The sequence below is a fragment of the Macaca nemestrina genome, chromosome 3 (genome assembly GCF_043159975.1).
Source record: "Macaca nemestrina isolate mMacNem1 chromosome 3, mMacNem.hap1, whole genome shotgun sequence".
NCBI classification, from domain to species: Eukaryota; Metazoa; Chordata; class Mammalia; order Primates; family Cercopithecidae; genus Macaca; species Macaca nemestrina.
In genome coordinates this window covers 43,415,948-43,441,180 of record NC_092127.1, presented here as the reverse complement: position 1 = coordinate 43,441,180, position 25,233 = coordinate 43,415,948, and the positions used below count along the sequence as shown (strand labels likewise).

Here is a 25,233-nt window from a genome sequence, read left to right as displayed (position 1 = left end):
TACTATGGGAAGAATGTATGAGCTTTAAATTATTAGATGGAATTATTTTCAGAACAAAGAAAATATGTATGAATATAAACTAATATAAATCCACAGCTTAAACTGTGTGGAGATGAGAAGTACAGGTAGATTCAGTTATACCTCTGTACAACAAAGCATATCCCTTACTGATGATAGAACTCTGGCTTGTTCATTATTTCACTCACTCTTTCAGCACATATTTATTGGGTACCTATGGTCTGGGAATGTAATGATAAACAAAACAAATATAGCTCCAGCACTCAAGAAACTGATAGTTGAATGGCAGAGACAAACTGTTAACAAGCAAACTAAACATAAGTATATTTTGTGAGAAAGGTCAAGAAAAATCAAACAAGGTGTTGCAATGAAGAATAACCAGGGAAATACCAGCTATATGGTTCAAAGGAGGCTTCATTAAAGAGTCAAATGAGAAACAGGTTGAGGTGGGAGGGTAGGCAGAAAGACACCCTAAACAGAAAGAATGAGCAGGAACTGAGAAAAGCCAGGGAGGCTGGAAGTGGGAAATGTGGCAGAGGTTAGAGAGGTAGGCAGGGATGTAACATTCATTCAGAATCTCTGTTATGTGATCAGCACTGTGGGAAAAGTATTTTTTAAGTATCATTTTATATTTAATTAAATGCTATTCTTAAAGCACTTTTAAATCCCCCATTTTATGCTAAATTTAGTCCCTTTTCTAAGTATGAAATTTAAAAAAAATTAGCACATGTGTTGTGGATGCTGTGGAGCACCACCCAGATCCTTCTCTTCAGGAATGAGGTGCTTATACCCACAGCAGCAGGGAGTGTTGGGTGAGTAAAATATGTCAGCAGAGTTCCTCTTTGGGACTTGCCCTCAGTCTGAGAGAGCAGACTCACCCAAGGTCACAGCCCTCATGGAGGGTAGGAGGGAAGCCAGTATCTAATGACTGGGCAGTGTAAGAGTATAAAGACCAGGTGCTCTTGCCTTAAGGTAGGACAACTCTGAGGGGTCATTCCAGCTCCTGAGTTCCCCATGGGATCTACTGAGACCTTTGCTGGGACTGCATCAGCTCCATCCTACTTTATTCACTCTATTGCTCCCAAGGGTACACCCTCATAAACTTCCTGCCTAAAAACCTCTGTCTTTGAGTCTTTGCCCAGAGATCCTGACCTAAGACAGCATGTAAATATTACACGTCTATGCATACATTTCTTGTCTTTTTTTTTTTTTTTTTTTTTTTGAGACAAAGTCTCGCTCTGTTGCCCAGGCTGGAGGGCAACCTCTGCCTCCCAGGTTCAAGCGATTCTCCTGCGTCAACCTTGACAGGTACCCACTACCATACCCAGCTAATTTTTTTGTATCTTTTAGTAGAAATAGGGTTTCATCACATTGCCCAGGTTGGTCATGAACTCCTGACCACAGGTGATCTGCCCACCTCCGTCTTGCAAAGTGCTGGGATTATAGGCGTGAACCACTATGCCCAGCCTATGCATACATTTTTTATATTCAATATTTCAAATACTTGCTGCCTGTTTAGTATTTTCAGGGAATTTGGAAATAATGATTATGATATTAGAAGCTACAGAGCACTTACCTGTGTTAGGTTCTATGCCAAGAACTTTACAGGCATGCATATTTCATTTAATCTTTACAACAGCCCTTTACGATGGATATTATTGTCATAATATTTAATAAATTATGAACCTGGAGCTAGGGAGATTAAATAACTCGCCCATAATAACACAGCAAATAAAAGGCAGAAATAAGTCTAGAATCTAGTTGCTCTTAATGTACTGCTTTCCTAAGACTTGTTCACTTTAGTTGTGCATTAAATTTTATACTCCAATACTGTGGCATCCTATGACTTTACAGAAAACAAAAAACAACCACCAAAAAAATGCACTTGTTTTAAAATTTGTGTGCTTATATGCTTACTACTAACTTGTTATAAGAAGTTACAATGGAATTTTTATTAGTCCAATTGAATAAGAATGACAAAGTAAACCCTAAATATTCTAAGATAAACTTTAAGAGATAATAGTATTAAACTGTTTATCAATTACATGGTCACAAACATAACTGCTGTTGGAGGAGTCTATCGCCAACCAAAGACAGATGCTTGTTCCCAACGATGGTCATAAACATGGAGACCTTATCAAAAGTTGCAGAATAAGGTTAAAGACTTGCTAGATGTTTTCAAGGTAGCTACACAGCTACAAAGAGGAGATAATAAATTTAAAAAAAATCAAGACTCTGTGTAGAAGTCCCTATATATAGCTAGCAGGGGTCCCTGTATACAGCTAACTGCAAAGCAGATTAGTATTAATTTAAAAAATAAAAAAGATGAGAATACTGTGATTGATGAAACTTCTGTTTTCAGTCTCATATTTTCATTTATCTTCTCCCTCTGAATATCCTTTCTCTTAACTGCTCTGACATTATGTAAGATTTCACAATTTGATCTGTAAAGAAAAGATCAGATAGAATTGGAGGCCTTACCTGTCCAATGATGAGAGGAACCACAACAGTCATAAAAAGCTGAGAAAAAATAGATGTGAAAGGCACAGAAGAAGATGAACCAAGCTGTAAAACAAGAAACTAGGAGTTAGAATTACTTTGAACCAGTTATCAAGCATTAGTGTTTATAAATAATGCAATAAATAGATTCTCTCAGGTGCACCAAAAATTTGGTAGCTATCCACAAAAAATAAGTGAAGTTACCTCTAATTTTCTAAATTCAACACAAAAAACTGTTAGGTATTTTAAAATATAACTTTTATTGGGAGACTAAGATTGAGAAAAATATTGATTTGCAATCAACCTAAATTGCTTATTATTTTAGTAAAGTCATTCTGTGTTCATACAGTCTATAATCATATGGCATGATATTTCATCAACAGTTACAGTTTATGTGATTTTTATTTCACCTGTCTGTAGACATCTAAAATAAATGTCTCATTCCCTTATCAAGATAACATTTTTATTTATGCAAATGAAATAGTTTCTAACTTTCCGACTCCTTCAAAACAAAGATAATGAATCTCAGATCCCGTAGAAGTTTTTCTTACACGAGGTCTAGCAAATGGGAAATCCTGAAACATAACTTATTTTTCAACTTAAAATTTCAATATAGCTCCCCTAAATTTGTATGCTTTAACACTGTTTATAATTCCTATTTTTCTTCTTCCTAATTTTTTGATTCTTTCTTTGCTAACAATTACAGTCTCAGGTTCATGAAGATGCTATTCCCTGCAGCACAAGAGTGCTTATCTACACACACAGTAACACACTCATGTCAGCCTCCATCACTAAGAATTGCTAAGTCTTCCCATGAACTTTTTAGTGTTGGTCAAAACCTCCTCTGTTTTTCAAACTTCTCTGGACAAACAATAGATGTTTTTCTCTTTCACAGGTTCATTTTGCAACCAGATTTACCAAACCATCGATAATTGGCCCTTGGAACTTACTTTTCGCCTTTCCCCTGCAGACTAAACCTAAATTTTCATATTTACCTAAGTTTAGTTACACTTGGAAATATATTTTGGAAAATAATTTTTGTGAAAGGATACGGAAGTAGTGATGACTGAGGGTACAGAATGTCAAATAGAAGAAATCAAACATTTAGCTACTTGAAGTCAATAGCTCTGAATGAAGTGGTGTGGGAGCAGTGTTTTCACTGATTTTTGCATGAATGGTTTACCAAAATCTCCTCTCCACTCTGACATATATATATATATATTTTTTGGAGACGGAGTCTCGCTCTGTCGCCCAGGCTGGAGTGCAGTGGCCGGATTTCAGCTCACTGCAAGCTCCGCCTCCCGGGTTCACGCCATTCTCCTGCCTCAGCCTCCCGAGTAGCTGGGACTACAGGCGCCCGCCACCTCGCCCGGCTAGTTTTTTTGTATTTTTTAGTAGAGACGGGGTTTCACTGTGTTAGCCAGGATGGTCTCGATCTCCTGACCTCGTGATCCGCCCGTCTCGGCCTCCCAAAGTGCTGGGATTACAGGCTTGAGCCACCGTGCCCGGCCCACTCTGACATATTATATAAAATTCTGTCCCCCAGCTTCAGCCCCAGTCTGCATGCACTCAAAATGCCAAGAACATATGTCTGGCCCATCACTGGCCCTGTGTTCACTGAAAACCAGCTTCAACACTGACCACTGGCTGTTTATTTAACCCATAAAAATTGGTGGTCTCTAGCCCTTTTTCTCCACAACCAATATAAACTAAAACGAAGAGAGACAAACAGAAAAAGTGAAACTGGTAAAGAACAAACAGGATTCCTGGTGTGTTAAATGTCACATGGCTGTTAGATGTTTCTTTTTATGCAAAACCAAAATATTAAAAGCTAATAATTAAGCTCTATTTTAAAGCAACTATGTCTCTGAAGCACAAGGTGCTTAACAAATACATTCTCTCCACAAATATTAACCCTAAGGATATTCCTGGAGCAAGGACTGATATAAAGAAAAAATATATTCTACAGAGAAATTGAGGCACTGGATGAATAGAAAAATAAACTTTAAAGAACAAAGTTTTCAAGTTCAAGAAGGTCCAGCTCAATGCTCTATTCCTAAGGTTTACAGAACTTGGAGACAGATAGCAAAATTAAGCTATAATCTTCACGTAAAAGGCGACATTTCCTGCCTGAAATCGCTTCAGTGATCTCACATATCCCTGGCTCCTCTTTCTATCTCAACTTTAATTATTAGGTTTTTAAATTTTTTAAATGAATAACCATTTCAAAGCAATATTCTCTCTTTAAGCACCCCAAAATAAAGAAAAACCCATTTCAACTTGGGTTTTAAAAAATATTATATATTTATAATGTCTCCATCCTTCGCGTATCAGACCACTGGCATATTCAATGTTTGGAAACCGCATGTTCTTAGAAGACAGTGGAACAAGGGTATGGATTGAGGAGGTTGTCCATGATCTCTATGGTCCCTTTTCTGATCCACTTGATTGGAAACACAGGTTACAGCAGCCTTCCTCTGAGGCTCTGTCAGATCAGAGATCAGAGCAAGCTACTCAGGGATGTAATTAACTGGGTACACGAAGCCAGACGAGGTATGGCAGGGATGCTGGGGACAAAATCCCTCAGGATGGCTCCCTTAGAAGTGGCTCTGAAAGGAAGGAAACCTCAGTACTGGAGTCTAATTTGGCATAAGTCCTTTCTTTTGAATTGGCCACCAGACCTGTCACTGTGGTCAGTATGAAGATGCAGAGGACCCCTGGGGAAGTTTCTGATGCTATGAAGTATGCCCTGGCATCCAGAAGACAGAACAGCAAGCATCTGGCACAGCGCAGCCTGTGAGGACAGGGCTAGAGAGACACAAAATCCAATAATTCTGCATGCAGAGGTGATTTTAACTAAAGCAGAAGGAAATATGCTGCTTGGGGTATTTGGTTCTTCATATTTTAATAGGGAACCTGTTGTGGTTTCTATTGTAAAGATCAGTATGTTTATGAGAAGCAGCAGTAATCTGCAGGTGAAGTTTTCAGGTTCAGAAGGTTGTATCAAGCAAGTGCCCTGGGCTTCACCGAGTACCGTGGCAGATTTAAAAGTAATATGTCTCATACTGTCAACCCATGGTTTAAGATATAGCATGTTAAGCAAGCAATCCAGTCCTTGGCTAATTTCTAGCAGAAATATGTAGTACTTTAAAGGAGGAAACTCACCATTAGCTTGATTTCTTTGTTTTACTATCCTATGCTGAGAAGAAATCATTCATGAAAATTTAGTATGTGGCAATTTAGGATCTTTGCATTCAGTCATTCAAGTAGTTACTTAGTGCTTCTTGTGAGCTGGGGGCATGTTCTCGACACTGCAGATACAACAGTAGACAAAAACACAAAAACCCCTCCTGTCAAGCTGCTGCTTTTTAAAAGCTGAGGTCAGTGTGCATGCCTGTCCATCACCAAGTATACATGCACTCAATCCTGTCTCTGGAATGTTGTTTCCCCCACTTATAACTGGAAAAGTATGAGTCTTTTTCCAAGACTCAGTTCAAACATTACTTCTTCAGGAATTCTTTCCAAAACCTCCTCCCAAAATGCTGAATTGGCCACCCTCTCTTTTGTGAACCACTGTTCTCTGTATCTGAATTGCACCTCTTGGAATCCTTGGTTGTTCTTGCTTACAAATCTATGCTCCTGAAGGTTGGGACACTGTATCATTCACATTTACAGTCCCAATGCCCAGCAGAGTGACCATGTTCTACATCTAGGGCAGTGGTTCTCAAATGTGAGCATATCGGAAACATCTGGAGGGCTTGTTAAAACACAGATTGATTTCCCCATCCTCACAGTGTCTGATTCAAAAAGCCTGGGGAGAGGGATGGGAGTTGTGGTGAGAATTTGTATTTTTAACAAGGTCCCCAGTGGTGCTGCTGCTGCTGACTTGGGGGTTCACACTTTGAGAACCACTAATCTAGTACATAGTGGGTGTTCAACGAATGTGTGTCAATTAGTGAATGACTGTAATACAAAGGCAGAAAAAGCTTGCCAATGTTTTCATTCCATTCTTCCAACTTCATTCAGGTAAGCTGCAAACCTCTACTTAGTTCCCAGACCCAAGAAAGGATCATCAGCCAGGTTTCCCAACCAGTTGTCTTCTATAATCTCAGTAGTAACATTTATCATGCACTTCCATGTGCCAGACACTGCTTTGTTTTATTTTTAAATAATTTCAACTTTTCCTTTAGATTCAAGGGGTACACGTGCAGGTTTGTTACATGGGTATATTGAGTGATGCTGAAGTTTGGGATATAGACTATCCCATCACCCAGATAGTGATCATAGTACCAAACAGTTAGTTTTTCAAACCTTGCCCCCTTCCTCCCTCCCCACTCTATTAGTCCCTGGTGTCTCTTGTTGCTATCTTTATGTCCCTGAGTACCCAATATCCAAGCTCCCACTTCTAAGTGAGAACAATGTAGTATTTTGTTTTCAGTTCCTGTGTTAATTTGCTTAGGATAATGGGCTCTAGCTGTATCCATGTTGCTGCAAAGGATGTGATTTTGTTCTTTTTTATGGCTGTGTAGTATTCCATGGATGTATATGTACCACATTTTCTTTATCTAATCACCTAGGTTGATTCCATGTCTTTGTTATTTTGAATAGTGCAATGATAAACATGTGAGTGTATGTATCTTTTTGATAACATGATTTATTTTGCTTTGGATATATATGCAGTAATGAGATTGCTGGGTTGAATGGTAGTTCTAACTTCTCTGAGGAATCTCCAAAACTGCTTTCCACAGACACTGAACTAATTTATATTCACACTAATAGTGCGTCAGTGTTCTTTTCTGTAGTCTCTCTAGTATCTGTTGTTTTTTCACTTTTTAATAATAGCCATTCTGACTGGTGTGAGGTGGTGTCTCATTGTGGTTTTGATTTGTGTTTCTCTGATGATTAGTGATGTTGAGCTTTTTTTTAACTGTATTTGTTGGCCACTTGTATGTCTTCTTTTGAGAGGCAGACACTGCTTTAAATGCTTACTGCATGTGGAATAATTTAATTCTCACAGCAACCCCTTGATGTTGGTTTTATTATTACCCTCATTTTCACAAGAGGCAACAGTGGCACAGAACAGTTAAACAACCTGGACAAGGTCACCACAGCTAGAAAGTGACAGAATCTAAACCCACAAGTGTAGCTCCAAAGCCCTCACACTTAACTCGTTACACTCTACTACACATTAGTTTTAGGTAGTACAGTGTGAAACAGGGAAAGGGGACATAAGTGAAAATCAAAGCTGGACTCCTCTTTTTGTGCCTATGTGAAAGACAGGGGGAGGGATGGGGGGAGGGGGATGAGGGGAGGGGGAGGGGGCAAACCACAGAACACAGAAAATGATTGGAGGGACTGGTTTCTCGACTCTCCCAAGGATGGTACATAACTAGTGCCAGGGCAGATGCATTAGGGAGAAGTTAGTTCAATACACACAATGGATGCCCTAGGACATCAGGGCTTAATTCTCTAACTGGGCAGAGAGACACTGAGTGGAAGCAGGATTGGATGTTATCAACCCATTCAATCTAGAAACTATTTCATCTGGAAATAATCTGGGGGTCCACTTGGTAAAATAATATGGGGCAAACTAACCAGACTCAGAAAGACAAATAGGTAACAATTCTTGATGAAGAGATGTTGACTGTCTGTAGAATTACAGTTATCAACCTACAGTTAGAAAACAGATGGTGCATTTTAAATCACTCCTGTAAGTGAGCTGACCTGTAAATTGTCATTAATGCACCAGTTCTTCACTTGCTCTGCTGTGTAATCAGCCTTTTATCTCCTATCAGGGAAATCCATTAGCCACAGGCATCTCCACTATTTGTGTCTCTTCCCAGCTATTAAAACATTATTGTATTAAATAATTCACCCTTGATGATTGGTCTTCACTTTCATTAGCACTACATTCAGGGAAAAATAAGAATAGATATTTACAGTAGATACTGTAGAATTATGAATGTTAACTCTCTTTTGCTAGGAAATCAGAAAGTAGCAGCTTCAGATGTAGAGCAGGATTTGTTGACTTCCTGCTTGATTTCCACCTCTCCACATCACTCACAGAGCCCAGCCCTGGGGAAAGGGAAAGGGAAGAACACTTGCTTACTATCGTGCCCACACACAGACACATTCATAATACCTGCATCTCCTTCCTGTCACAAAGATAAACATTTAAACAGAAGAAGGAAGAGTCTCCCCAGACCCCAATCCCCTCCCTATACACCATATAGTTCAGTTTTTCTTTCATTCCCGCTGCTCCTTCTCTCACAGGGATACATGTGAACTAAACTTACATAAAATTGTCAGGTAAATGTATACCAGGTGACAGACTCAATGTTAAAAAGACTATGATTTTTATCAAAATTAAATATGGCTATTAAACAGCCATACTGATTCAGTTGCATGCATCAAGCTAAAGTTGGGTTATTGTGTGGAAAGTATACGTTTAGGAGAGGAAGTTATCTTTTTTAATATTTATATTCACAGTCTTTTTCCCTCTCTGAGAAATAAAGAAAAAAAGAGGCTTAGTAGATTTTATAAATATAAAAACATTATATAAAACATGGCTTCACTTTTCTTTTTGTTTATATGCTAGTTATTGTCCTTTTCTTAGTTTTGAGGTATAATTGACAAAAAGTGCATCTATTAAAGGTGTACAACATGATGTTTTGATATATGTATATATTGCAAAATGATTACTACAATAAAGCTATTTAACATATCCATCACCTCACAGTTACCTTTTTGTGTATGATCTTAAGAATATTTAAGATCTAATCACTTAGCAAATTTTAAATATGCAATACGTTATTATTATCTACAGTAACGATGCTGTACATTCAGTGTCCAGAACTTACTGGCTTATAACTGCAAGTCTGCATCCTTTGGCCAACATCTCCCCATTTCTCCAACTCCCTGGCTCCTGGTAACCTCCCTTCTACTCTGTTTCTATGAGTTTGACTCTTTTAGATTCCACATATAAGTGAGATTATGCAGTATTTGTCTTTCTGTGTCTGGTTTATTTCACTTAGCATAATGTCCTCCAGTTCATCCATGTTATATGCTAATTTAAAATGTAAGATGAAAAGGTTACCTTCTAATAACTTTGATGGAAACTTAATGTGCGCAATCATAGGTTCAGGTTACTCAAACCCGCACAGACTGTTTAGTGAAATGTGCCAAAATGAACTGTAAATTGGCTTATTCTAACCTAGAGGAAAGAGGAAAGCTGTGAGGAATTGAGCTTCCACGCCACGAAGGGCTGGAGGCAGAGATACTCAGAGGCCTTTAGGACCAAACTTTGCTCCCTAATTTTTGACCAAAGGATTTGGTCTTGTCAATCCTGAGTGTGGTTTGGGAACCAAAGGACCTGCTATTGCTAAATATTCTCTTAAGGAGAACACATGATTAAGTTCCTCCAGCTTGGTTACCAATAGGCAAGGGAGTAGCAAGGAACCAGTGTCTTTCCAACTCTGGATCGACCCTACCCTGTCAAGGAGCATCCCCTGGTAGCTGGTGCTGAAAAAGAACTAAAGGGCAAGGGAAAAGCCTGGCTAGGACAAGACTGCCCCAACTCATCCCATGTCTCCAGCTCACTTCAGTGAAGTCTGAGAAGTCCCAGACCAGCAACGCAACTGGCCTTCTTGGGACAGTAGTCTTTAATGGGGGAGGAAGTTTATCAATGTCACCTCTGTCACCTCTCGAGCATTTGAAAACTGCTTACCAGGTACTTCCCTTCCCGTAGTCAGAAGCTACCCTCAGCTTCAAGGGGAGATTTGTCTTCACTTGCTTTAGAACAAACACCACTGAGCACAAGGTAGAGAAACTGACTCAATGTGAAGCAACTGAGACAATCAGATGGCTAGTATCTTTTCAAGTGGTTTAGGTTTTATTATCATCTTACGCATCTCACACATGTGTGTCCATTAATTATGCAACCATAATTGGAAACAAATTATAAAAAATAATCATCGTACATGACACTAATGGCTGTATACATTGTTTCTGTTCATAGTGATGGGATCAAAAGTTGAAGAATTTTCTATCATAGACAGCCAATTACTAGGCTGATTAGTAATACTAGTCTAATACAACTACTAATGATGACTGCAGCCTTGAAAGCTGCCCCTTGATCTCTTTCGCTGACCTGGACCTCTCTCTTCTATGAACTCCTATTAAGCTCAGTTCGAACCACAGTTTAGCAGTCAATTTCTTCTCTAAATTTCTGCCATATTCTTGATTCTTGTTTGCCCAAATAAGTTTTAAGTTTCTTCAAGGCAATTATTACGCCCACTTCTTTTTCCTCTTACCTATGTTACTTAGGATATAATATTCAAGAAAAAGTAATTGTGTGCTGATAATATGTTTTAAAACAAACTGTGGGCCGAGGCGGGCAGATCATGAGGTCAGGAGATCGAGACCATGGTGAAACCCCGTCTCTACTAAAAATACAAAAATTAGCCTGGCATGGTAGCGGGCGCCTGTAGTCCCAGCTGCTTGGGAGGCTGAGGCAGGAGAATGGCGTGAACCTGGGAGGTGGAGCTTACAGTAAGCCGAGATAGTGCCACTGCACTCCAGCCTGGTGACAGAGCGAGACTCCATCTAAAAAAACAAACAAACAAAAAACCGTGTCTCCCAAGAGGCATGTTTAGGAGCATAAACTGGAAGGAGCCTTCAAGGGGAGGCCAACCCAGACTGAAAGTGCCTTGTGTTCTCTACCAGTTGTGCAGTCTCGAGGGACAAAATCTCTCTGAACCTAGGTTTTCTCATGTAAAGTGAAGGTAATACCTCCAAAGCTAGTCATGCCTGTTACGTGGGATTACGCATCAAGTAACCATAATTAGCTACTTATATATAGAATAATAAAAATTATTCTACCCCAGAAAAACAAGGTTTCTTATGCAGAGATGTGAGAATTCAAACCTATTGAATTTAAGAACTGCTGAAATGGAAACTAATAGGAGACACAGTCAGATCAAGGGAACATGTAGTCAGCCTAGAAACAGAGCCTGGTATGTATATATTCTGTATACATATGTGTTTGTGAATACACATGCATATATGTATATCAGTCCAATAGTCACAGTGCCTTATAAACCTACTTGCTGAGGGGCTGGCTCTCTAAGAAACCAAGTCATATAAAATCAGTTGATAGAAGAGCTAGCAGTGCCCCCACTTACTCAAGCGGTGCTTACATGATTCTGAATGGGTGAACATGTAGGCCAATGTTTGTCAAATACCCCAAGGTAATGATGTGACCATCGCCACATATGAAGATGGTGTCATCTATGACTCCGAGGATGACTTTCAGCAGCAGTCAGAGCTTGCACTCCACATGTTTCAAGAGGTCTTGCTTGCTCAATTGTCCTTTATGGCTGGAGAGAGGAGAAGTGAGGCTTTGGTCTGTCGTTCTAATGGTAAAAACTCAAAGTGTTACTGACCTTTCTCTGCCAGTTATGGACTTATTTAAATAAATTGATGGTCTGCAGAATTTGGGGACTTGAGCCCATGACAACAACATCCAATACATGGTTTCCTTAGACTGCAATTACACAGAATTAGACTGATATGTTTCTATAGTGTGGACAGTTATCTTTGACCTACTTTGTCTTTCAGAGGGAGTAGGAAAGAAGCCTAGATATACAGGTAGCTTCCTTTCATTCCTCTTCTTAGAGTAAGCAAGATGTAGTTGGGGAGAAAGTATGAGTTACCTACTATGGAGACTGGCAGTCATATGGAGACTGCACAACTGGTAGAGAACAGGGTTCCACAGAAAGAAAGGTTTCAAACTGCTTGATCAACTGTCCTAGTACTGTTCACTAGGGTTTAAAACCCAACCGCCTGACTTCACAGCCAAAATGCTTAACTCAGCCCTATTGCTTCTTCATCTTAATTACCATCCTATACTACTTTTCAAGTTTTAGAATCTCTCTCCTTCAATATTCTCTATTATATGCTGCTGATAAAGACCATAATAACGGCTGCTAAACATAGTATTAGTGATAAACCACATCAAAGGAAAGCAAAGATATGCAAATTTTTAAGTGATGTTAGACATAACAGAGAATCAGAACCATGCAAATGAAAAGAAAACTGAAGTAAGCATGAGATCCATTGAGAAACATTGGAAGTTTCTATCTACCTTTTCATTCTCCTCAAATTAAAAATTTTCTTTCAGTAGAAAATTTATTGCAAAAAATCTACTTCTATTTAATGAAGTGTTTTCTATGTTAGTAATCTCCTTTGAAATATTATAACTGTGAAATAATTTCTAAGTTGAATTTTAATTATTTGTGCATATGTCCTATTTTCCCTATTAAACCATAAGATCTTTAATGAAAGGACCAATGTCAGATTAATCTTTGTAGTATTCACAATACACAATAGGTTTCAATAAAAGGATGATTATTTTGTTTAATATTATTAAAAAACTGTAATTTATTTTTCATAGCAAATAAAAGGTAAGAGGTTATGAGTCAGGTTGAGTTCCTAACCTCCTAACCATTCATTTATCATTTGAATCATTCTAATCATTCATTACTCATCTACCTTTCTATTGCCCTCCTTCCAATACATATTTATTGAATACTTGGCATTGAAGATAAGGTAATGAATAAGACATGCACAATTCCAATTCCTGGCCTATTAGAAGTTAAAATCTAGTGGACACTTGCCACTTGTACACAACTTGGATGAAATAGCTCTTGTTAAGATTAATATGAAATTCCAAGTAATGAACTTATAAGTACAGTTTTTAAAGCTGGACAAGGCCTTAATTTATCCTCACAGACAGGAACTCCATGGACTGAGGAAGATACAGTGACAAAATAAAGAAGAACAATAATTTCTGCCCTTGCCTAAATGAGAGATATGTTATTGAGATAATTGAGGTAATGTATTTGAAAGCACACTGGGTCCATGATAATCTGAATGCTTCTGTGCCCCTAAAATTTGTATATTGAAATCCAAACCCCTGGGTGCTGGTATTCGGAGATAGGATTTTGGGAAGTGATTAGGTCCTGAGGGTGGAGCCCTTATAAATGAATTAGTGCTCTTATAAAAGAGGCCCTAGAGAGCTGCCTTGCCCTTTCCACCTTCTAAGGACACAGCAAAAAGCAGCCATCTATGACCCAGAAAGCAGGCCTTTCCCAGACACTGAATCTGCCTTCATCTTGGACTTCCCAGCCTCCAGAACTGTCAGAAATAAATTTCTATTGATTATAAGCCACCCAGTTTGTGGTATTTTTTTACGGTAACCTGGATGAACTAAGACACGATCTAAGTAGTAAAAAGTGATACTTCAGGGAAAGTTTCACTGCTCTCACTGCTGGCCATGGTAAACATCAGACTCATTTACACACAAGATTATAAAATTATAGATTATGTATGGTTATAGAATCCTAAAGTTTTAAGTCTTAGGACTCAGCCCATGATTAAGATTTGAAGTAGTTGGCCAGCTGCTGCATTTCAGATGAGTGCTTTTGCGGAATCTTGATGTCCTCCTGGGATTCTTTTCTATTTTTCTCTGTTAAGTGTCAAATGTAACATTCGCATGGCTCTTTACAGTTTACAATATGCTTCCACAAAAATTAACTCATTTCATCTTATCATAATTTTCATTTTACAGAGGTAAAAACTGAGGCTGAGAAGGGTTAAAGAAAACCTACTTTTACATAACTGGTACTGGCTGCCAACTAAACCAGAATTTTATGTCTTTTCATCATACTGAGCTACCTCTCTACAAAGAGAGTGTGAGAGAAAGTGAACTCAGTTCCTTCAAAGTGGCTTCATAATAAAGAATATGTCTCTGAAGTTAGAGCATATAACAAGAAAACAGCAGTTTTAAAAATAGCTCCAACCCAACTTTTTGGACAGATGCATCCATTCATTTGTCCAACCATGCATTCACTTTCATTCAAAACATTCAAAAACATTCAAAAACTGTTTTTGAGTGACTTCAACTGTCAGGCACTATTTTGGGTATGGGGATCATGACAGTGACTAAAACAGATACAGTCCCTGCTCTCTTGTGATGCTTACATTCTAGTTGGAGAACACAGATAAACAAATTAACAAATGACTAAGATGTCATGAGATAATAAATGCTAACAGGAATATATGATGGTTAATTTTAATGTGTCAACTTGACTGAACTATGGGATGCCCAGATAGCTGGTAAAACATTGTTTCTGGGTGTATCTGTTTGGGTATGTCTGGAAGATATTAGTATTCAAATTAGTACACTGAGTAAAGAAGATCCACCCTCACCAATGGGGGCAAGTGTCATTCAATCCGCTGAGGGCCTGTATTGAACAAAAAGGCAGAAGTAGGGTGAATTTACTCCTGTTTTGAGCTGGGACATCCAACTTGTCCTGCACTTGGACACTGGGACTCTGGGTTCTTGGGTCTTTTGGCTCCAGGACCTATACCAGTCACCACCCACAGCCTCTAGTTCTTAAGCCTTCAAACTCAGACTGGAGCTAAGAGTTACACTATTGGTTCTTCTGATTCTCAGGCCTTTGGCCTTGGACTGAATTACATCACTGGATTTTCTGTTTTCCCAGCTTCCGGATAGCAGATAGTGGGACTTCTAGGCTCCATAATTGCATGAGTCAATTCCCATAATAAATCTCTTTCTCTAGGAGGCTACTATGCGCTGGAGCTCACTCCTTTTCTCCTGCTCAAGGACATGTGTCCATAAGCTCTCCCTTATTTTTTCTGTATCAGTTTTTCTCTCCATAACTGGGTTAATCCTACTGACACAAATGTGCTACTAATTTTCCCAATTTAAACAAAATCTTCTCTTCATATTTTATTACTTTGTTAGTAACCCATTTTCTGTACCCTTTACAGAAACATTTCTCCAAAAGAGTTATCAATTATCACTGTCTTTAACTCTTCTTCCATTCTTTCCTCAACCCATCCAATCAGGCTTTCAACTATACAACTTTGATGAAATAGCTCTTGTTAAGGTCCCCAATGACCTCTGTCTTCTTAAAACCAATGGTCAATTCTGAAACTTCATTTTATTTGAACTATTAGCAGCAACTGAAGTAGTTGATCACTCTCCTCTTTTTGAAATACATTCTCTGCTAAACTTCTAGGACACCAAAATTTTCAGTGTTCCTCCTAAGCAAACTGGCCATTCCTTGGTCTACTTTGTGAATCTCTTAATATTGCAGTGTCCTAGCACTTGATCCTCTGATACCTTTCCTTTTTTATTATCACTTTCTTCCAGTCTAATTTAAAATCCATCTAGATGCTGACCTCTCCCAAATATATATCTCTAGTTAAGACCTCTTTCCTGAATTCCAGACTCATGTAGTCCATTGCTTACCTGATGTCTCTACTTAGATGTCTGAAAGTCAGTGGAATCCAAGTATCTCCTATGCTGAATTCTCCTTATGAGTTCCTTCAACCTGCTCAACCCTAAAGTCTTCCCTATCTTAGTAAATGGCCACTCTACACTTCCAGTTGCTCAGGACTGGAGTCACCTTTGACTCTTCTCTTTCCCAAAAAACCTTCATTCAATGTCTCAGTTCTACTTTCCACTTCTACTTACAACTACCTCCTACCAGATTTACTCAAACACTCTGGTCCAAGCTAACAGGATCACTTGCCATAATATCATTAGCTTTCTAACTGGTCTTCCTGCTTCCACCATGGTCTCCTTACAATCTGTTCTCAACCCAGCATCCAGAATCATCCTTTAAAAAAGTACAGCAGAACATGCTATTCCTTTTATCAAAACCCATTTAATGGTTTCCTGTCTCTCTCAAATTAAAATTCCAAGTCCTTATAAAGGACTTTAAGGTCCTAAATAATTTGTCCCCTTCTCTGTCTCTGACATCATCTTTATCTCTTCTCCCCCCTGTTCACTGTATTCCAGTCACACTGACCACCTTGGTGTTTCTTAAGGATACTGGGTATACCCTCAGGACATTTGCACTTAGTGTTCCCTCCACCTGGAACACTCTAACCCCAGAAGTCTCACTCCCTTATCTCTTCCAGGCCTTTGCTCAAATATCATTTTCTCAGTGAATCTGAACTTGACCGTCCTATTAAAAATAGCAACCCTCTCTCCCATCCCAATCCAGTACTTCTTATTCCTCTACATTATTTTACTTTTGTCTTCAGTACTTACCACCCATCTCACACACTATATTTCTACTCATTTGTTGGTTGTTTCTTTCCACTAGTATTCTCAAAATGCTGTTTTGAGAGCAAAGACACAACTGTTTTACTTATTGTTATATTCCCACACCCAGGACAGTGTCTGGCATGTAGAAATAACTCAGTATATATTATTGAATGAGTAATGAATAAGTTTAAATAACTTTTTTGAGGAATTCTGCTATAAAAAGAGAGCACAGAAATGGAGTGCAGGTAGGATAAGGTGAGGTTTAATTTTAAGATGTGTAATATTACAGAATGCTTATATGCTAATAGAAATAATCCAGTAGAGAGAGAAAATGTGGTAATATAGGAGAAAAAGGAATCTCTGTATGAATCATATCATTAAGTAGGACATAAGAGATGACATAACTCAAAGAACTTCCTTTAGAGGAGAGAAAAGACAGTTTATCTATAGAAACAGGAGAAAAGGCAAAGAATATGGCTACAGATGCAGGTGGGTGGGATCACATAAAATTTCTCTGATTGCTTATTTCCTCGTCAGCCAATTTCCTTTTGGCAATACTTGATATGAAAAAAGAGGCACTGGAGATTTGAGAGGCAAGGAGAAGGTGTGAAATGATCCTCGAGAGTGGAAGAGTGAATTAATTAAAGGAAAGTAGTAGAATTGCCAGGCTCACTTGCATTTAGTTGTCATGAATTTCAAATGAGACCAGTCAGCATGGTAGTGTTTTTATTCCAGCAAGTTCAGGTACATATGCAGGAAGGTGTAGAGTTAGATTTCAGTAGGGTTAGTACTTTTCCAGGCAAATATGAAGCAGTAGAGATGAGTAAGATTGTTGATGGTGCATGTAATAAAGGAATTATAATGATGGACCATGAAGTCTAGGCTGGGTAAGATGGGATGTGAGGGCATGGGGTGAGAGTTGGGGTATAGTTAGATGCATTGTAAAGGTGATAAAGTAAATGAATTGGCCATTCCAGTGAAGAACTTTTGGTTTGGGGAATAAATCATAAGGCTGTTAGTCAGAGAGGAAATTTGAAAATTGGATTATTGAGGGACGTAGTTATTGGCAATAACAAAGTGAAGGGCCTGGAGTAGCTGGCTGAGACAAAGTGGAGGGCAAGCTTGCTGGAGATGAGGTCAAGAATTTAGAGATCAGGGTATTGGAAGGACCAACTATGTGAATACTGAAAATACCAAGAATTTTTTAAGTATACTGTTAAAAAGAAAACAATGGGAAGATGCTAACATTTTTTTGGACTGATAGTGGCCTGGGGTTCTACCGATAATTACAACAAACAGGAGTAGCAGGTAGTATAGCTGTGTTGGCACAATCTTCAAAGGAACCAGGGTATTTTACGGAGAAGGCATGGGAAATGATCTGGAATTGGTAATGAGGTACAAGGAATACACCTTCCCCCATTTCAAGGCTGTGTCAGAAACATGAATCATAGGACAGGTTTTGGTTGGAGCAAGAAAGTGAAGGAAATATTCTGAGAAAAGGTTGGGAATACAGCTGAGATTCCATCAGCAAAAATGGCCTTCGTTAACTCTTATGCCTGAATACCCAGAAATTTCCATTTTTATAATATGATAAAATAAGACAATACTACTTCCAGGAGTTGTATTAGTTTCTTGGACTTCTATAACAAAGCCCCCAAACTGGGCAACTTAAAACAACAGAAATGTATTGTTTCATGGTTCTAGAAGCCGTAAATCCGAAATCAAGCAGAGCCATGTTCCCTATGAAATCTATAGGAGAGAATCCTTCATCTCCTTTATATTCTGATGCTTGCCAGCAATCTTTGGTATTTCTTGTGGGTGTATCACTTTAATGTCTGCCTCCATCACCACATAGAGTTCTACCTGTGTGTCTCTGCCTTCTCTTCTTGTTCTTATAAGGACATCAATCATATTGGATTCAGGGTCCACCCTATTCCAGTATGTCCTCATCTTAACTAATAACTTTTGTAATTACCTTATTTCCAAACAAGACCACATTCTGATGTACTTGGAGTCAAAACCTCAACATATCTTTTTGGAGGAAACAATTCAACTCACAACAGGGGCATTGAGAAAAACAGTACACTGTTTATGGGATGTGTTCATATATATACATTTTTAAGAGATGGGTCTCCATATGTTGCTCAGGATAGTCTTGAACTGCTGGGCTCAAGTGATCCTCACACCTTTTCCTATCAAAGTGCTGGGATTGTAGGTATGAGTCACCACATGCGGCCTTTGTTCACATTTTAAGTCATTCAGGTTCTTGCTCAGTTACTTGCTTAGTAAATGAGTTCTTGCTCAGTTACTTGCTCATTACTTGCTCAGTAAATGAGGCCTGGTAACCCAAATGCTTAAGACATTTCCATTGTTTATAAAATGCAGACAACCTAAACAGAGAAAACATGTTATATGCTATGCATATGATATAAAGTCATAATACCATATGTATCTAATGATGTGTGTGATAATGCCACTGAACCTACTGGGATAGCCCCGTTGACTCAGAAGGGAAGCATTAAACTTTTACATTGAGGGTCTTGGCAAGTCTTTCATTATTCTTGTAGCTCTATAATTTTAGAATGTTGAACGTTACAACTAAAGCTCCTGAGCCTATGGGTCTGTGAGTAGGGGAAAGCTTGTAATAAAGTGATGCCACAATTTTTATCAGCATGTTACCACACAGATATGGAAAGGAGGGCAAGAAGATTACTCTTTGGTTCTTTAATTACAAGTCGAAAAAGGGTCTCAGAGATTCCAGCCTCTGAGATACTCCAAAGTGTTACACCCTAGGCCTCAGCCACCTAGTTGTGGCTGTAACATCTCCCCTGCTCTTCTTAAATGAGTTACAAGAGTAAGAGATGCCACTCTTCCACAGCAGAGAAAACCTAGGTGATGCAGCCATTTATTGTGCACTTACCAGATGCTGAGCTCTATACAAGTCCCTTGATCTACTGCGAGTAGGGACCTCAGACAGGCCTGCATCCTGTGCCCACCAAGGGCTGCATCTGGGAAACTGTCCTGTGATCCCAGGTCTTGGAAATAAACAAATGGATGATTCCAGTTTCTCACATCTAGTAGCAGGTAGTTACATAATAATAAGTCTTTTCTTCCACATTAATGCAAATAGTCTCTTTAGTTTCAATTTGACTAACTGCAAATTCTGCATTGGTGGAGTCCATGTCAATGAAGTTTGTTATGCTGAGGAAAGTGATCTGATTATTTGACTCTTCTTACCTTGTCAGAATGGAGCCAGCATTTCAAAAGGGAGGGTAAGGCTGAGGTTTATTACTTGAAGGTACTGTCTTTCATGAAAGATGCGGAATCCAACTGTTTAGTAGTATATCTATCCCTCCCTATTTCCTACTCAGCGGGTAAGAAATGAAGTCCCTCATTCTATTACTCTAATTGAATTCCAACTTGGGTAATTACACTATAATTAAATAAATTTTCCCCACAGTTTTAATTCACTGATAAATAGTTTTAGTCAAACAGCTACATTACATTCCCAGAAACACATCCCCACTACATTTCAGTGATAAGCAGAGTGATTTATATTTGGAAGATATGTGTATGAAAAGATGCACAGTTCATAAAGTATTTTAGGTATCATTCATGATTACATATGCTTTGCTCAGCATGAGATAACATTAATTTCTATTATAATCTTTCATCTAATTTCTCATATGCTTACTGCCAAAAGAAATAAGACAGCTAATTAGCATTTCTTGTTTTCAGAACGGTTTTTGTTTAGTTAACTAGAAGCCTGTATTGATTTGTATTTTTAATTTTTAAAGCACCTTTCATTATCTCTGGGCGATAGAAAGGAGGAGATGTTACTTCCCATTCTACAGATGGAAAAAATTGAGGCAGCCTTTCCCAAGGTGAGGAAGCTAGTTATCATCAGTACCAGCCTAGGAACCCAAGCTTCCTCTGATCCCTTGGTCCTAGGGCTCTTTCTGTTAAACACTATCAAACACTGGGTCACTATCAATCACTTTAGTTTTACTAATGAGAAAATAAAGAGTAGAGTAGTTGTAACCTGTGTCATGGGGTCATTTATTTGTAATATAATGATTTAGCCAGGAGCTGGAGGCCTAATGACTAGGTCCTGATGCTGTTCTTGGATCATGAAATTATGAAGCTTCTTCATATCTGAATATTATTATGTGGTACAATTCCAATATTGGAATAACAATTCAAAATATGGTGCAAAATAATTCAAATTTCATTTTTGTTCTAATGATCTTTCTTAAAACATTGTAGATAGCTTTTAATAAAAGATATTAAAGACAACATCAAAATACTCACAAAAAGCAGCAGGAGCAGGGGTGTTATAACGATGCCCTGAAAGAAATAAAAGAGAGGATGATCATTTATCAGCCTGGAAAGCAGGACACTTTCTTTGCCGTTTTAAACTCTGAGGCATGGGAGTGCTTATCTTCTCAATGCTGTTTAATAAAATCTAGGCGATAAAGAGGGGAGGGTCCCAATCTTAGCTTTCTCTTCCATAATACCTTAACATCTCTATTACAATTATTTGTTTTTGGCATCATAAAAGTACAACCACCAATCTGCCTTAGGTTCGTCTTTCCTTTTGTAAAGCTAAATTCCCTTCCACATTGCACATGGATCACACAGATAGAAGCTGGTGGCTGGCAAGCTTCCTCATTCCAAGGCTTTCAACTCTAACTTGGATAAAATGCCCCTTTTTGAGAGAAGACAGGTGGTTTAGTCCCAGTTGGGGTCCTCTCCTGAGCAAAGACCACGTCAGTTGTGATGAATGAGATGTCGTGATTTTGTAATGTGAACTGATCTCCCCTAGGAAATGAGCTGGGATCTCAAAACTCATTTCACTTGATTAGACTTCATGTCTCCATGGTGGAAGGCAAGTCTTTCATCTAATTCAGCCACATAGGACCACCTCGGTCCCTCTGCCTCCCCTAGGCAGAAATGAGCAAAAGATTTGTTTTCTTCAATGACAGGGAACAGTTTGAGGCTGTTGCCAATGAAGCAGAATACCAGCTTTCAGGTTTCTTGAAGGCAAACACTTTAAAACTAAGTGTTTGAGTTGGGAGTTGAAATGACAGGCTTCAGTTTTGGAGCAGTAGATGATTATCTGCCCGTCTTAGTTTTTCCTTTATCTCTCAACACTTCATTATGATTTATACAAAAAAAAGCATTTCAGATTTTTATTAATGAATTCTACTTGGAATTTTAAAATTTCAGAGAATCTGAGGTTGTGCATGCCTAAGAGAGAAAAGAGAGAGACAGACAGACAGACAGACACACACACACAGAAAAAGAGAGAGAGAGACAGAGAGACAGATAGACAGAAGTACTATACCCAGACAGTGTCCAAGATCCAGATCTGGGACTACTTCTTTACTTTTGGAAGAAAAAAAGTCCTTTTTTATCCTTTTTGTATTTACATGAAAGTCCCTGTGTCATAATAGTCACTCAATTGTTTTGCATGTGGCCCAGGAAGGACTGGCTTACCTTAAACGAACAATGCTACCATGTCTTTCTTGGGCATATACACATGTGAATATCCATAGACTTGTTTTATTATTAAACAATAGAATGAATGTTTTTTATTATGCACACTTTTGCAATTGGCCAAAGAGAATACAGTATCTTAATCTAAGAATCACTTTAAATCCTACTTATTAAAACAGGTATTGTGGCCTATCAACTCCATTGGTATCTATGAAACAGGTTCTCATTAACACATTTAAGAGAGCCAAATGTGCTAAATGACAAATAATTGATAACTTAGAAGGGCTACTGTCCTTCAATGACTTGTACTAAGTTCAGACTTTAGGAGGAATTCCAAACTTTAAAGGGCCACATGAAAATGAAAATATCTGGCTGACTCAGTCTATTCCCCCATGGGAGGCATTCAATTTCAAGCAGATTTGTTTAAACATATAATTAAACATCCACTTATATACTGGGTACTGGGCTCATCCAGGAGATTCAAGAATGAATACAACATGGTCCCTATGCTTAAACGCTTATAATCCAGTAGAGGACACTGATCTATAAACAAGGTTCAGTATAGAGTGCTATAACTGCTGCAACCGGCGCTGCCACAACTACCAGTGCGCATTGTCCAGGGGCCTGAGGAGTGATACCCCCCACCCCTGTGCCACTGCATCTAGCACCCATGGGGGGCCTGAGAATAGGCCCACTCTGCCTGCACGTGCACATCATCTGAAGGTCTGGAGATCGACATGTGCCACTCACTGGCATCTGCAGGCACCATCTGCAGACCAGAGGTCAGGCCAGCCCCACCTGCCAGCAGTGCGCTGGCACATCTGCACATCATATGGGGGCCTAGGGATTGACCCACACTGCTCGCTGCCACTGGCACCTGTGCGCACCATTGGGAGGCCTCAAGAGAAGCCCACCCTGCCTGTTGTCTCCACTACCAGCACCAACATAGACCCTCAAGGGGACTAAGACTAGGCCTCGCTTACCTGCTGCTGCCACCTGCACAGGTCATCTGAGAACCTGAGGATTAATCCATCGCTCCTGCCAGCACCCATGTGCACCATGTGGGGGCCTGAGGACGGGCCTCCGTGTGTGCCGCTAATGTGCATGTTGTCTGGGGTCCTTGGGATTGACCCACACTTCCTTATCACCATTGGTGCTTGTGTGGACCATTGGGAGACCTGAGGAGAGACCTCTCTCACCTGCCACTGCAGCCACCAGTGCCTGTGGACAACATTCTAGGGCCTGGGAATTAATCTGCCCCACCTACTGCTGCTGACACCTGTTTGCATCGTCGGTGGGCCTTAGGAGAAGCTGTCCCTCTTTTACCACTGCTGCTGCCAGCACCCATGCACAGTGTCAGCACCCACTCTGCCCACTACTGCCAGCACCTATGCAAACCATCCAGGGCCTAAGGGCATGTCCACACTGCACTCCACCACCACCTCTGGGGTCCATGGACTGGACTTCTGGAGTCCCTATCCCTAAAAATGCCTCATCACAGCCTCCACTAACAACCACAACAGACACCACTGAGCAGATTACAGCTGAAGAAATACAGAGACTACATTACTGTGCCCATCCAGAATCAAAGCCAAGGCAACCTACCAAACTAACACTATAGATATATCTATAGGAAAAAGTCTTTCCCTACTAAAGTCAATCCATAAAACTGGAAGAAGCAACTGTTATGCCAGATGTGCAGTAAGGACAAAAAAATATGAAAAAGCAAGAAAACATGACACCTTCAAAGGAATGCAACAATTCTCTGGTAACAGATCCAAAGCAGAAGGAAATTTATGAAATGCCTGAAAAAGAATTCAACATAATGATATTAAAGAAAATCAGTGAGATAGAAGAGTGTTGTTATCCACAGGTTTTCCTCCCTGAATACTTCTAATGGATAGTCACCAATATGTGATAGTTTCTTTGCAGCTCTTCCAAGGACTTATGATATTTGTTCCCAAAATAGTAAAAATTTCATAGCAAATTGGAAGTATTTGCTAATTCTGGATTTAATATTCCTTCTTATTTTCTCAAGAATAGCTGTTCAAGTTCATTAAGAGTGAGTCACTGTATAATGCTGAAACCTACTTTTCCGTTGTATTAGGAAGAGAGTCATCCAGGAGGCATCCACTTTGAGAAGAGCACCATAATTTTTAGTAAAGTCATCACAATTATTAAAATAATAAAAACTAACATTTATGTAGTACTTATGTTCGGTATTGTACCAAGGACTTTAGGTATGTTATTTTATGTAATCCTCACAACAACTCTCTGACATAGGTACTATTATTATATTATCCCATCTACTAGGTAAGAATGCTGAGCCTCAGAGAGACTGAGTGAAGTAGGAAGAAGCAATGCCAGGAATTGAACCTCCCATTGGCTCCAGAGCCTGTGCTCTTGAACAGTGTAAATAAAATCTTTGCAATGTTAAGCTATTTCCTCAGGGATGTATTTTAAGAGTTAATCTGAAAGGAGCTTCAGGCTCAGTATGTCTTTTTGATGACATAAAACAAATTGAGAGGTAAGCCTTCATGTCATATGGCAGACACATTTTTTTTGGAGTCAAGTTTTTGCAAATATCAGTGGTAAAAATGGTGAGCTAAACATTCAAACTGCATCAGCAAAAATCATTGAAAACTAGAAAATTAAATAAACATGTTATTTTCTTTTGAGTATATGCAGCTCAATTTAATTATTTCTCTTTTCTCTTTCCTAAGTAAATTCTCCTGAAAATGGATAAAACCAAAGCAGTAGGAGATAAGCACTTCTAGCAAAAGATGTTACCTCCTCCTTGCAGATTCAAGATCAAGGCATAATTTTAGCATCCTTGCAATTGGGATGGTGTATAAAGCTTTCTGATTGCAACACTTGAAGAAGTCAAGTCACAAACTGACTGGCTTTCATTGTCTCCTGCAAAAACTTTCAGAAAATCCATTTATACCTCAGATGTGAATGACTAGGTGAATGTATTTCAATGACTTTAGTGGAAAGAAAAAGCATGTTAAATCTTAGATACAGATTTAGTTGCATCAAAATACTAACAAAAAGCCCCAAATAACAACAAGACG

The 25,233-nt window shown here is 39.0% G+C and overlaps 1 protein-coding gene across 4 annotated transcripts in view; it reads right to left on the bottom strand.

Moving 5' to 3' along the window:
• LOC105463432 (solute carrier family 10 member 7) overlaps positions 1 to 25,233 on the bottom strand; it is a 257,442-nt gene that overhangs the window by 49,507 nt on the left and 182,702 nt on the right. For all 4 annotated transcript variants that reach the window (XM_071092956.1, XM_011710508.2, XM_011710512.3 and 1 more), the window contains 2 exons: positions 20,972 to 21,007; positions 2,500 to 2,583 (listed from right to left, as the gene is read on the bottom strand). In XM_071092956.1, coding sequence (XP_070949057.1) covers positions 2,500 to 2,583; positions 20,972 to 21,007 — 120 coding nt within the window. The remainder of the gene's footprint in view (positions 1 to 2,499; positions 2,584 to 20,971; positions 21,008 to 25,233) is intronic.